At 34.3% G+C, this 14,748-nt stretch overlaps 1 protein-coding gene across 1 annotated transcript in view; it reads right to left on the reverse strand.

Annotated features, from left to right (window-relative positions):
• Window positions 1-667: 667 nt before the first annotated feature.
• The window catches only part of LOC100369761 (serine-protein kinase ATM-like), an 83,497-nt gene continuing 69,416 nt past the window's right edge, over window positions 668-14,748 (reverse strand). Inside the window, exons 54-59 of the mRNA XM_085505233.1 lie at window positions 10,075-10,227; window positions 9,176-9,344; window positions 7,567-7,653; window positions 6,555-6,669; window positions 5,414-5,477; window positions 668-3,379 (exon numbers count right to left, since the gene is read on the reverse strand). Coding sequence (XP_085361359.1) covers window positions 3,044-3,379; window positions 5,414-5,477; window positions 6,555-6,669; window positions 7,567-7,653; window positions 9,176-9,344; window positions 10,075-10,227 — 924 coding nt within the window. The 3' untranslated portion in view covers window positions 668-3,043. The remainder of the gene's footprint in view (window positions 3,380-5,413; window positions 5,478-6,554; window positions 6,670-7,566; window positions 7,654-9,175; window positions 9,345-10,074; window positions 10,228-14,748) is intronic.

The following is a 14,748-nucleotide window of genomic DNA, read 5'->3' on the forward strand; positions in this document are numbered from 1 at the left end:
ATGCACCCACAACCCAATATGTATGATCATCATACCAACTTTGATCCAAATCGGCCCAGTCATCTCCGAGAAACTGCTGCGGACATGTTTTGGTATCAGAAATAACAAATTTTACATCCAAAATGGACGCCAGTCGGCTCATAAAGTAACTTGACGCGCATATATAAGACATTATGTATTGTCTTCATGTAAATTTTGAATGAATTCTGTCAATGGGTGTTCGAGATATAGCTCCGGACGTACGTGCAGATGGACGGACAGACGGAACGAACCCAAATTAATAGTCCCCGTTTTCGGACTTCGTCGAACGGAGACTAATAAGAACTAAAAACTTCATTTTAGTACAGTAATATTTGGTGTATTTTGCAGTTCAGTGAAGCATGTATTGATTACCTTACAATAGTTGTACTGTGAATATGTATATATGACTATACAGAAAACAACTCAAGTCTAGTGTTCAAAATAATTATTTAAAAGTCTTGGACAGAAAGTTCTCTATGCAATTGGGTGATTTTGATGGTATCCTAAAATGCTGAAACCAAATCCGTGAAACTTTCAGTGATGTACGGCTATTGGCCTGTTACTTCTGATGGGAATACCATAGCTGGTTAAAGTGTTGCACATGTTACTTGAGCTCCGGACAAAAACATGTTAACGAAAATACACCTTTAGTTTCTTTTAATTGTTTTTTTTATTGATTCTCACTTGATTACATTTGCTTCAAATCTAAACATACTGTAGAATACTTTATTTTCGCTTGGAATTTATTTTCGCTATTTTCGCTGAAAGGATGATTCCATGAAAATAAAATCCAGTGAATATACATTTTTCCCTATATTTCACATTCAACTCATCAAAAATCAGTGAAAATAAATTCCATACAAAACACCCAAAATGTCTTTTCAGCGAAAATTAATTCCAGCTAAAATAAAGTATTCCACAGTAGTCCAGGGTAATTTGACATACTTTGAAGAACAGATACACCAGCAAGTTCTTTTTCTGATGGCGATATCGTGTTGCTCAACATTTCTATTTTTGCAGGAATAAATCTAAAATCAAAGAAAGCTTAGGAAGAACTCCCGTGTGCTGAGTGTTTTGGAGACACATTAAAAATTAATTCAAAATTATTTATACTTGAGATATTGATGGAATAGCTGAAAACTAATTATGCAAATAAGGTAACTAATATGAACAGATTTAAGTGTAAAACTAATAAGGTCTGCACAATGTACCAAGTTTCATTGAAATGTGATTAGAACCAAAAAAATATTAATTATTATGCTAATTAGAGAATTAATATGAACAAATTTTAACCCAAAATTAATCAGACTGTTTATTGTTCTAGAGCATTTATGTACCAAGTTTTATTCAAATGTGATGATCAATACTTGAGATATCAGTATTAATTAATTAATTATGTTAATTAGGTGATTAAGAAGCATAAATATTTACCAAAAACTAATATGGTGCATAGTCTTAGGTTCATTGAAATGTGATGGGTACTCTTTAAAAGTTTCATTGAAATCCAATGAGTGGTTTTTAGACATCATAGAACAGCAAAAAATTATGTAATTATGCAAATTAGGTAATTAATAGGCACAATTATTTATCCCAAAATTAATCAGGTCTCTGCATAGTCCTAGAATATCTATGTCACAAGTCTCATTGAAATGTGATGATTAGTACTTGAGATATCAGGTGAAAAGCTGAAAATTAACTAATTATGCTAATAAGGTGATTAATATGCACAAATATTTACCCAAAAACTAATTAGGTCTCTGCACAGTCCTCAAGTAACTATGTACTAAGTTGCATTGAAACGTGATCATTACTACTCGAAATACCAAAAGCTGAAAATTAATTAATTATGCAAATTAGGTAATTAATATGTACTGATATTACCCTAAAAACTATCAGGTATGTGCAGTGTCATATGACACCTATGTATCAAGTTTTATTGAAATGTTATGATTAGTACTTGAGATATCAGTGGAAAAGCCGAAAATTGATTAATCATTATGTAAATTAGGTAATTAATAATATTAACAGATTTTTACCCAAAACTAATCAAATCTGCGCATTAGTTCAAAGCATCCATGTGCCAAGTTTCATTGAAATCCAATGAGTGGTTCTTCAAAAATCAGTGGAACAGTCATAGAACAGCTTAAAATCAGTTAATTATCATGCAAATTAGGTAATTAATATTCATAGATTTTTACCCAAAACTAATCAAATCTGTGCACTAGTTCAGAGCATCCATGTGCCAAATTTCATCAAAATCCAATGAGTGGTTCTTCAGATATCAGTGGAACAGTCTTGGAACAGCTAAAAATCAGCTAATTATCATGCAAATTAGGTAATTAATATTCATAGATTTTTACCAAAACCTAATCAACTCTGCACATTATCCCAGAGCATCTATGTACCAAGTTTCACCAAAATTTGATTAGTGGTTCTTGAGATATCGGTGGAACAAAAAAAGTGACATACATACATACATACATACATACATATATACATACAGACATACAGACAGGGTAACTGCAAAGATTCCCTTTTGTGCTTCGCACACGGGAGTCAATTATCAATCAGAATAAAATTTGATATCCATATCTTACATAACTGTGTTTTCTAGTATCGAAAAATTCATATATGAAATAATAAAGTTTATGCACAAAAATTATTTTTTTTAGTCAAAATTCAAAGAAAAGCTGCTATATGAATTGTATACAATGGCAGTATGTTTAGTAAAATTGTGGCAATTCTCCCACATCATTCCTGTATCCCTTACATTATTAATTATTATCTTTTCGTACAACTAGGTGAAGATTTTCAGCTACATTCGATATTTTGATAGTTGAAAATCAATATTTAGAGTACTTAGTTACATTCAAATAAAAAATCTTGAAGTTGACAATCTCGTCAAATGCCACCAATGCACATAATTCAGTAAATGCATTACTTATATGGCAGTGAAAACAGCTGTAAACAAAACATATAGAGTAAATAACAATGTAATGTATTTGCAGCAATAGTTTTTTATTCAAATCCAGGATTGCCAACCAGGAAACAATTTGCATAGATTCTTGGGATCCCTAGCTTCTTGTAAAAGTCTATTTACTTGTCCACTGACGCTGACAACAATACCATCTTCGACTCCTTTCAGTTTTTGTTGCAGTCGTAGTAACACTCTCTCCGCCATCTTGTTTGATTCTTCTGTACTTCCTTCGGCACTGTCTCCTGATCCGTCAAAGATGTCCCTCTCGCTTATGTTTGTGATATTCAATTCAGAAGCATCAGCGTCTGGTTTCATTTGTTGTAATTTCATCGCTTTTATTGGAGATAATGTCCAGACGTACAGGGGGTCATACAGAAAAACCTACAGAGGAAAAAACACACAATGTACAATATCATAATTTAAATATTAGCATCCGCTTGCGAAGTGATCTTTACAGAATTCAAAGAAATGTCTAGAAACAATTTCATACTGACCTCCATCAATAATAGAAATTGAAAAAAAAAAATTCGAATAGGATCATGTAGGACAGTTTCTGGTTAAAGGAAGCAATACCTGGATTTTGTTATGGCACAAATGCCAATATTAGGACACCCGTACATGTGAAATATTGACAAGTAGGTTCAAGCCAAATTAAAAATTGTACGTCATTTCATTTTCATTTTTCATCATACTTTCGTTATTATGTGCTCATACTATCAGAATACCAAAAATAGGCCAATTGGCCTATCACTTAATTAACAGATTTTGCCAAGTAAGGAAATCAAGTGTTATATCCACGTATGCAAAATGCTACACTCGTCGCAGGCTTTGAGGAATATATAAAAGACTTTATGACCAAACTGTACGACATTATTCAACAAATTGATCGAAGAAAGCCATGAACAGATTTCCACCAAAACCTCATCATGTCTTGCAGTGTTCCGATACATCTATATACCAAATTTCATTGAAATCAGATTAGCAGTAATTGAGATACCAGGAGAACAGATGCAAATACATATGCAAATTTACATAAATCTGCATGTTATCTGCATATTACTGTACTTCCCTGAGCATAAACCTAGGAGCTCAACATATATAAGATTGGGGAAAGTAAAGGGTGAACATTTACTGAAAAAATGTCAAGATTTTTTTGTTTGACATTGCGACCATGTCACGCCATCCAAAATTTATCCAAAGGACACTTTTTGTTCACCATGTGCCAGATTAGGGGGAATATTACATCCCTCTGTGAAATTAGTTGTGTTGTCAAAATTAAAATTGTCTCAGCAGCAGTTGTCTTCATTTCATGGTGAACCAAACCCATTGGTATTATTGCACAATTTGCTGATAAAAGCTTAAATGTATGGTTTTGGTGTTGTCATAGTGAATATGACTTCTCTCACTTCTTACATCCACAAAACGTTCTCACAAAGTGAGCTAACCTAACCGTAATCCACACGCGGTACTATAGATACCAAGTATCATATCAACAAGACTGAAAATGTAATAATGCAATAGATGATCTAAGAGGATGGACAATCAGTGATATGGCGAGCATCGTAGGGGGGTGCGTAAATGTTTGAAAGCTCATCAGAATGCCGGGAACGAGAGAAACCAGCCGTAAATTGCGCGTGTTAGAAATCAGCCGCCCTATTCTCACATGAAAACTGACTGATGCAGCTTGTAACTCAAACCTCGTCTATTGACCATGTATGTGAAACAATATTCACTGTCATTGGTAGCATAGTAGTTGTCGCATCAGTCTCATGATCGGTAGACCCAAGTCCTACTTTAGGCTTTACATCAAAAGGGTCGACCCCTACCCTGGGTGAGTGTGCCACAGACTCAATGGGAAGGCCAATTCCATTGGCCGAGATTCATTCACTGACGAATGCAACTTTGGGGGAACCTTGGTTATGGTTCGCAGCTTGTGTTCGATCAAGTCTGATTGAGGCCAGGATAGTGCATTCAAATTGCCATTAAATAGAGAGATGGCCACACAGCCCTGTCATGTAGTCCCAAACATGAATATGACTTGTGGCAAAATGCACTATGTGTCAGCACTAGCACTTGCAATTTTGCACAATTTTGTCAGAAGTGACAACAGTGACACTCAATGTCCAGAACTGTTGCCTGGCACAAAAAACATTTAAAATAAAAATAATATTCAATTTTATATAAATGTATTTATCTGTCATTGAAAACAAAATATCAAGTTGACAGTGGTGTAAATTTAATGAGTTGTTGCAATGCAGGAAATGAAGAGGAGTATTTTCACTTGTATCAGTATTACTTATCTAGGCTGAAAATAACTCAAATACATAAATTAAGAAGGTCTAACACCCCCCCCCACCCCCCCCCCCCCCACCATGGTACACTGAAACAGACAACTTTTGGATGAAGAATACCTACCTCCAAGATAGTTAACATAGATTCCTGGTTATTGTGCATTACTTTCATCGTCTTCTCACAGCATCTAGGTGAATGGTAAATTATTTTAAGTTTAAAACATTTGAAGGGACGGGTTTATGAGTCAATGAGCCACACAGACTTCCACAGTGGAAAGCATACTCTATAGGTCTGACACAGACTTTTAATCAGAAACAAATTAAGTTAGAGTGTATCTCACTAACTGTGATGTGCACAAATCTGGGTATACATGTTCTTATACATCTGTACCGTAATGACATAAGTTACAGCGTGCTATAATGTTGCGGAATTTTACGGGGTATTTTTCATCCTACCATATAAGAAAATGCGAATTCCAAATATGGAACAAGTACATGTATGCGTGTAAACGTCCTCTAATAATAAAAAACAAACATTGCTGCCACTAGGGTTTGACCGAACCTCACACAAAGAAGTTTGTAAATCTGTTCTAAACGTTTTGGATTTCAGCATTCATATGATGCATTCCTGGGAGGAAAAGCTGTATAATAATAAGGCTATTACGAAGATACTGCAAAGTATGCACACAGACAGTACACAGTTGCATGAACCTCCATTGCGCGCCGGTTGATACTCCCGCTGTACTGCCTTTGTGCATACATTGCAGTATCCTCGTAGTAACCTATTATTTTCAACTGTTAACATAATTTTTTTTTGCCTTATAAGGTAAATTGTTCAACAAACTGAATGAATATGTCAAAACAAATTTTTTTTTAATAATAATAATACATTTCTGTTCATTCAGTTCTCATGTGTAAGTTGCCTAGCTGTGCAGGTATTTTGTACGGTGTTTGTTTTTACCGATGTTTGTTTTGATGAGTTGAATGTAAAATATAAAAAGAAAGGAATATTCGCTGGATTTTAAAGCGGGAGGGTCGTCACCTGCGCGGGAATTAATTTCCAAGCGATGATAACAACACACGCTAAAAACGCAAAGGCTCATGGGTAGACGCTTGTTTGTAAACAGTGACAAGTTATGGCTATCTGACGCATGCGTAGGTGAAGACTTGCCCGCTTTAATTTCACTGAATTATCCTTCAAAAATAAATTTTAAATTATTTTACAAAAATTGGCCAACACAGACACTTTCCATCAATATCCTTACCTTCTGAAAACACCCTCCACTTGAGCCACTCCCATACCATCCACAATATCTCTTGTTAAACGGAAAGGAACAGTCTCTGGTGTTGGCAATATCCTGCCCTGCTCAAAGGCAACACCTGATGATTAAAAATGCAATTAAAATATGGTTATAAGGTACAGCAATGTGCATAGAGTCTATTCTTGGGAGATTTTCATCGCCTGACAATCATCACTGTTTCATTTTAACCAATGACATCAAAGAACACAAAAAATGCATGGAAAAATTCAATTGTTTAAACAGACACGAAAGCCGTCATTGGCTTATTTTACTAGATTGTGAAATATATGCCGTTGAAACATGCAAGCATGGCAGCAAGATGAACATTAAACATTTTTTTACAAAATAAATTATTTTTGTCATCAATTGAGAATTGAGAATCATTTCATCTCAAATCACAATTACATAACTTGAAGTTTTTTAACAGTGTGCCTTCTTAAGCTGATATGATGATAAAAATATTTGCTGTAACGTAATTAATTGTGCTTATTCACTGGCAAATCAATGACGTGGCACAAAATCATTCATTGATTTTGATCTTATAAGACATGTTACTTTTAGTTATAGAATTTGTAATTCGGTAAAATGAAATTCACATTTTATGGATGAAATAGAGTAAAAACAAAGGAATCCAGGACTACAACTGATAGAGTCACATAATTTCTCATCTGTCAACAAGCTGACTCATCTTGATTTTGGGAGAAATCATTTCAACTCAGAATGTCTACAAAATAAGTCATGTTAGAGAGCACACTGCTTCTCTGAATAGATTTATAATTATAATTATAAATCATATCATAATTTGCATACAATCAAAGCTGCTCTAATTTTGCAAAAAAATACGAGTTTAAAATGCAAATACCCCCACAATCAGCCATGACAGTGAATATGGCGATACCCTCCCCCCACCAGCAAGAGAAGCAGAGAAGAGTTTCTAATGTTTTTACCTTGAATGTTCAACTTAGTGATTTCTTACCTAAGTCAATATGAACCAGTTCCGCAGTATTACAGTCTATCAATATATTCTGTACATGCCGATCACCAAGTCCTACAACATAACCGACTGTGAACAACAAGAAATACAACATAAAATATTTAATAATCATTATAATATTTTTAAGTTGTATGGAAATAAACCTCTGATATGAAAATGTATGATTAATTCCACAATTGATTTCTTTTGTTTGGGTAATTAACTCCGCCTCTGTCCACTAAGTAAATGAATGCTTATTATGCACGCTTACTCAAACTGTGATTGACAGGCATTTTGCATATATTAGCCGCCATTTTAAACTCATTATTTTTACTTACTGCGGCATGTTTCGACCGAAAACAACTACATGTATACATTAAAAGCCCAACCATATGAGTGTAATCACTAGCGTACATATTCATGCCCCCGTAAAAATGTATTTGGAATCACATCTTGATCTCAAAACATCATAAATGGCACATTTCCCGGATCTCCCACCACGATGTGAGCAGTTTGGTTCGGATTAGCATACTAATTGCGATGGGCATATCTTGCCTCTATTTATAGTATCGGTTTCCCTTTAAAGTGTCTGTTTCTCTATAAGATTTAAACACACAGTACACCTTCATGTCCCCATGTTGTTTTTATCGTTGACGTAGGAACAGGAGAAAATTAAAAAAAATTATCTGTGCTTTCGACCATCTCTAAAAGATTTACTAAACATGATTTTATAACTAACTTTACATCATCTGAAAGAGGAAAGACGAATTAGGCCAAAATAAAAAAAGGTGCGTCTTATAATTTTGTTTTTTTGCAATTTGCGTACCGGTAAGCATGCCACCTACAGTAGAAATGTTTGTTTACTGTTTCAGAAAATGTTTTGTTGATCAAAAAAAACTTTCAATGCATATACATCGAAAGCATTATTTACTAAATGTTAAAGCGGGAGGGTCGTCACCTGTGCACGCGTGAGAATTTTAGTCCCAAGCGACGATAACAACACAAGCTAAAAACGCAAAGGCTCATGGGTAGACTCTTGTTTGTAAAAAATGACACGCTATGGCCATCTGACGCATGCGCAGGTGATGATGACTCCCCCGCTTTAAATGTTGAACTTGAACTTGTGTTAAAGTTGAAATTATTGTTCTGGTATTAAATAATCTCAATACGAAAAAAAACACAAAAAAAACATGTCCACATTATTTTTCAATTTTCCCCAAAACGAGCAACAAAATCTTTTTTTTTATAATAAAACAGAATATTATAATCAGAATACTGGGAAGTATGCAGATACTGTAAAATACTTTATTTTAGCTGGAATCAATTTTCGCTGAAAAGACGTTTTGGGTGTTTTGTATGGAATTTATTTTCACTGATTTCTGACAAGTTGAATGTAAAATATAGGAAAAAGGTATATATTCGCTGGATTTTATTTTCACTGATCATTCCTTCAGCGAAAATAGCGAAAATAAAGTATTTTACAGTACAGTACGTAGTTGCATTGACATATATGCTACGTGTTGATCGCTACACCTGTTATATTGTACATCTTTGTGGTTATGTCATATCAGCACAAATGTCATAGTATATGGTATTACATCAAAGCACTTACCAATAGATGAAGTAGCCACGCTTCTAGTGTATGCAAGACGCCTTTCAAACCATATGGCAGGGTCTTGAAACTTCTCAAGGAAGAAATGACGAAACACTGGATGAAAATTGTTACATACTTCCATGTAGGCCTCGTATTTATCATTATTATGTCCACTTTTATGGGCATTCTAATGACGAAGAAACAGTTTGTTAAACTTGGCAAGTATAATATTTTGCATGTACCGGTAATTGGTATTTGTCCTATAAATATTGCTAAGTTTTAGAAAGACGATAACTAACTGAAACCATTTACACCTTAAACCTTTTCACCACCAGATTTTCTTGCCCAAATTTTTCATCACTTTTTTCTTATATTTTCTGAAAATGAACCATAATTTTGGAGCCAACAGTCAGAATTTGAGTTAATTTTCAGTTTTTACTCCAAAAATTTGCCTATTTTTGCTCCAATCTTCTGAAGGAAAGTGCAGACTATTTTTTGGCAGGACTACTTTGTGAATTTGTAATGAAAAGAGGAAACTGGTGGTGAAAAGGTTAAAAGAGAACACATTTTTAACTTTAACCCTTCAATATTTAAAAATTTTAAACTATTTTATCAAAAAATAAAAGCAATATCTGAATACCCTTATAGTCCAAAATGATGATAAAATTTAGTGACAATTATAACAAAATGCAACACTGAATTTGGGTGGGTTAAATTAGCAGATTAGAAATAATACTAAGTAGTGAAAATTACAATTTGCATATCTTGTTGGAATAGCACACTGAATCTAATTCTGAATTACACCAGGATTATTTATCATTTGAATAATTGCATCAATATTAAAAATGCTAAAATTTACAAAAATATTTTTTTTCTTAAATTTACACTCTGCAAAAGTAAATCAAAGTTTAACTTACATTCATTTTAATTCGACAGTTTGTTGGTAGCAAATCTTGTGGATAGTATCGTTGGTGAGCACCGTCATTGCGTGATCCTATCAAATATTCACCCAATGGCATCGTTCCCTCACACCACTCTAAAACACCGCTACGCTGAGAAAGAGGTATCACCTGGAAGGGTTGAAATTGTAGTTTGTAAATTATATACCCAAATTTTGACCTCACATGTTGCCATTATATGCCGGTACCAAAAATGTTGAGCTCACATACCCAAATGTTGTCACAATATACCCAAACATTGACATCACGTCGTCATATATTGCCATTGAATACCCAAATGTTGTCATCACATGCCCAAATGTTGACATTAAATACCCAAATGTTGCCATCAAATACCCAAATGTTGTCATTATATACCAAAATGTTGCCATTAAATACCTAACTGTTGACATTAAATACCCAAATGTTGCCATTAAATACCCAAATGTTATCATCACATACCCAAATGTTGCCATTAAATACCCAAATGTTATCATCACATGCCCAAATGTTGCCATTAAATACCCAAATGTTGTCATCACATGCCCAAATGTTGCCATTAAATACCCAAATGTTGCCATTAAATACCCAAATGTTATCATCACATGCCCAAATGTTGCCATTAAATACCCAAATGTTGTCATCAAATACCCAAATGTTGTCATTAAATACCCAAATGTTATCATCACATACCCAAATGTTGTCATCACATGCCCAAATGTTGACATTAAATACCAAAATGTTGCCATTAAATACCAAAATGTTGTCATCAAATACCCAAATGTTGTCATTACATACCCAAATGTTGTCATTACATACCCAAATGTTGTCATTACATACCGGAATGTTGTCATTAATTGCCCAAATGTTGTCATTCAATACCCAAATGTTGACATTAAATACCAAAATGTCATTAAATACCAAAATGTTGTCATTACATACCGGAATGTTGTCATTAAATACCCAAATGTTGTCATCAAATACCCAAATGTTGTCATTACATACCCAAATGTTGTCATTACATACCCAAATGTTGTCATTACATACCCAAAGGTTGTCAGTACATACCGGAATGTTGTCATTAATTGCCCAAATGTTGTCATTCAATACCCAAATGTTGTCATTCAATACACAAATGTTGACATTAAATACCAAAATGTCATTAAATACCAAAATGTTGTCATTACATACCGGAATGTTGTCATCAAATACCCAAATGTTGTCATTACATACCCAAATGTTGTCATTACATACCCAAATGTTGTCATTAAATACCCAAATGTTGTCATTCAATACACAAATGTTGACATTAAATACCAAAATGTCATTAAATACCAAAATGTTGTCATTACATACCCAAATGTTGTCATTACATACCAGAATGTTGTCATTACATACCGGAATGTTGTCATTAAATACCCAAATGTTGTCATCAAATACCCAAATGTTGTCATTACATACCCAAATGTTGTCATTACATACCCAAATGTTGTCATTACATACCCAAATGTTGTCATTACATACCGGAATGTTGTCATTAATTGCCCAAATGTTGTCATTCAATACCCAAATGTTGTCATTCAATACACAAATGTTGACATTAAATACCAAAATGTTGTCATTACATACCGGAATGTTGTCATTAAATACCCAAATGTTGTCATCAAATACCCAAATGTTGTCATTACATACCCAAATGTTGTCATTAAATACCCAAATGTTGTCATTCAATACCCAAATGTTGTCATTCAATACACAAATGTTGACATTAAATACCAAAATGTCATTAAATACCAAAATGTTGTCATTAAATACCCAAATGTTGTCATCAAATACCCAAATGTTGTCATTACATACCCAAATGTTGTCATTACATACCCAAATGTTGTCATTAAATACCCAAATGTTGTCATTCAATACCCAAATGTTGTCATTCAATACACAAATGTTGACATTAAATACCAAAATGTCATTAAATACCAAAATGTTGTCATTACATACCGGAATGTTGTCATTAAATACCCAAATGTTGTCATCAAATACCCAAATGTTGTCATTACATACCCAAATGTTGTCATTACATACCCAAATGTTGTCATTAAATACCCAAATGTTGTCATTCAATACCCAAATGTTGTCATTCAATACACAAATGTTGACATTAAATACCAAAATGTCATTAAATACCAAAATGTTGTCATTAAATACCCAAATGTTGTCATTACATACCAGAATGTTGTCATTAAATACCCATATGTTGTCATCAAATACCCAAATGTTGACTTCATATAGCCAAATGATGCCATTAAGGTAGCAAGAAGGGCTTTGTGACGTTTTTGAATAAAACATTCTCTGTCTGTTGTCTTGTTCAGAACAGTAATTTAGCTTATATATTTCAAAAGACTAAGTATAGAGGTACAAGTTCGCACAAACTGGACAGTCCTTGTTTACATAATTATCACGTGACATCAAAAATGGCGAACCTTGTAAAAATTACTAAGTCCGCGATTGCGAGAGCACACTGCGGAATTTCCTGGTGAAATTTACATCATGCATTGTCCGTAATCAAGTCCATTGAAATGTGTCCCCGGTAATCAAAAGACCTATTATTCCGATTTCTATACAGGTTTGTTTTTTTGTCCCCAAATTATTTCATACTTGGCACCTTTAACAGACTATTATTCTGTGACAAAGCATTTTCTTTAAAAACCCAGACACATTTCGCACCATCATTATCTTTTCAACGATAACTGTGGGTATGAATGTCCTAGTCCAAATGCACTTGATTTGGCGGCGTTCCCAATGAGTCGTACTCAGTCAAAACTTCAACTCGAGAAAAACGCGAAAAACAGTTTTGGTTAATAAAACACTGTAGATTTGCTGCATTATTATAAATATGCACTAAAAATGGCCAAATACATTAACCACTGATATCATAGAACTCATAAAGAGTGTCAGATAATGAATAATTTCAAGCTGGAGCGTGAAAAATGAAAAAAAATGCTGGCATTTGAGTCCGTACACCAGGAACGTTCGGGTTTTCATTGTTATGCAAACGAACAACGAGGGTTAATCCTCTGACAAACATTACTGTCCCACTGTACACGCTGACAGTTTACAAACAAGCTAATCCTTCAAGTGTCTCTGATAAGAGGTCTAATAAAACAGAGCTAGAGTTGTCGGCGGTGAAACAGCCGCATTAAAGACGATGCAACTTCAACTGGCCATTTCTTACCTTGAAATAAAAAAAAAATACAAATTCGAAGAGCATCGGGGAAAATATTAATAATCATTCTTATCAATCACTTGCGTTATTTTATTCGAATCCATGAAATTCACGAGTTTTTTGACATTTGTTGGCAACTTCCGCGCTAAAAAGATTGAAAAATGTAGGTGTGGTTTTTTTGCGAGGTCCTGTTGATAATACACACAAATATGGTTCTGTGACCCAGGTCGTGCTCCGATCATGTGACTTTCAGCCAATCAATGATGTTGTAACAAAGCATATTTGACGCTAAGTGAAGGGTCGTCGTACCATCCAATTTCCGGCTTCAAAATTATGAGCTGAAAAACATCGGTATATTTTGACAAACGGATAGAATTTTACCTCAGTTCAAGTAGAAAATACTAGGCTGAGATACATTAGAATCCACGGCGAATCAGTTTCTCTGCAAGTTGGGAAATAAAGTAAACCAGAGTAGGGTCGATGATTTTCAGCCTTGGAGGACTTCCGTGTAAATCCCGAGTTTCGAATTGTTCATCGACTGGCCACCAAATATTTATGGCTATAACTAAATTTGACATGTTTTTTTAAGCACAATAAATTATTCATACATGTCAAGCTCTGTTCGATTTTTTCAAGGCACGTAGCCGTTTTTAGTCGAAAATATTTTTTATGGAAACAGTTTTACGGTACTCATTCAATGATCGTGACTTATTTTTGAGAATTGAATGTCAAATTTCACCAGACCGACCGACGTGGATTCAGTGGTATCGTTGTTTTTGAAATTAATCATTAACATTTCCTCGTTTCTCTGATCTGTCAAAATGAGTTACCTATGCTTTTTTCACGTAACTGTCTCATTAAAATAATTTAAAATATTACATCTAGAACAAGCACCCAAAACACGTAACAAGAGGTCCCAGTTCAGTTGCTTTCACGATACAAGTGTCATACAACTATTAGATTTGAAGTGTCGTTCAGAATTTAATAATAGTTAATACTAGTTGTATGTTTACACTTTACTATCAAAACCACCATTTCGACCACTCATGTGCCAGTGATCAGTGTTTGGGCGAGCGGTCGGTGTTTCAATGAACGAGCGAGCGAAAAAAAAAACGCGATTAAAATGCGAACGGTTTCCGGTCGGACAAAATAAGCATTCGATGTAAAAGCGGAAGGTTGGGTGAAATGAGTACTGTATGCCCAGACTGTATGACCATGTCTCTCCGACGAAGTCTCAACTGACAATAATGCTGACAATGGACGTTAGATAAACACGCATTGTTTGCGACGGGAAGCTTATCACTTGTTATATCAGAATCGTCAACAACAGAGTATACAGATAAGATGTTATCATTTAAACCGTTCCAAAGATAAACATTATGCAAATATCCACGAAACGGCAGTTGTAGTCTTTTCTGCTAGCGTTT

The sequence above is a fragment of the Saccoglossus kowalevskii genome, chromosome 11, assembly GCF_978046115.1.
Source record: "Saccoglossus kowalevskii chromosome 11, keSacKowa6.1, whole genome shotgun sequence".
NCBI classification, from domain to species: Eukaryota; Metazoa; Hemichordata; class Enteropneusta; family Harrimaniidae; genus Saccoglossus; species Saccoglossus kowalevskii.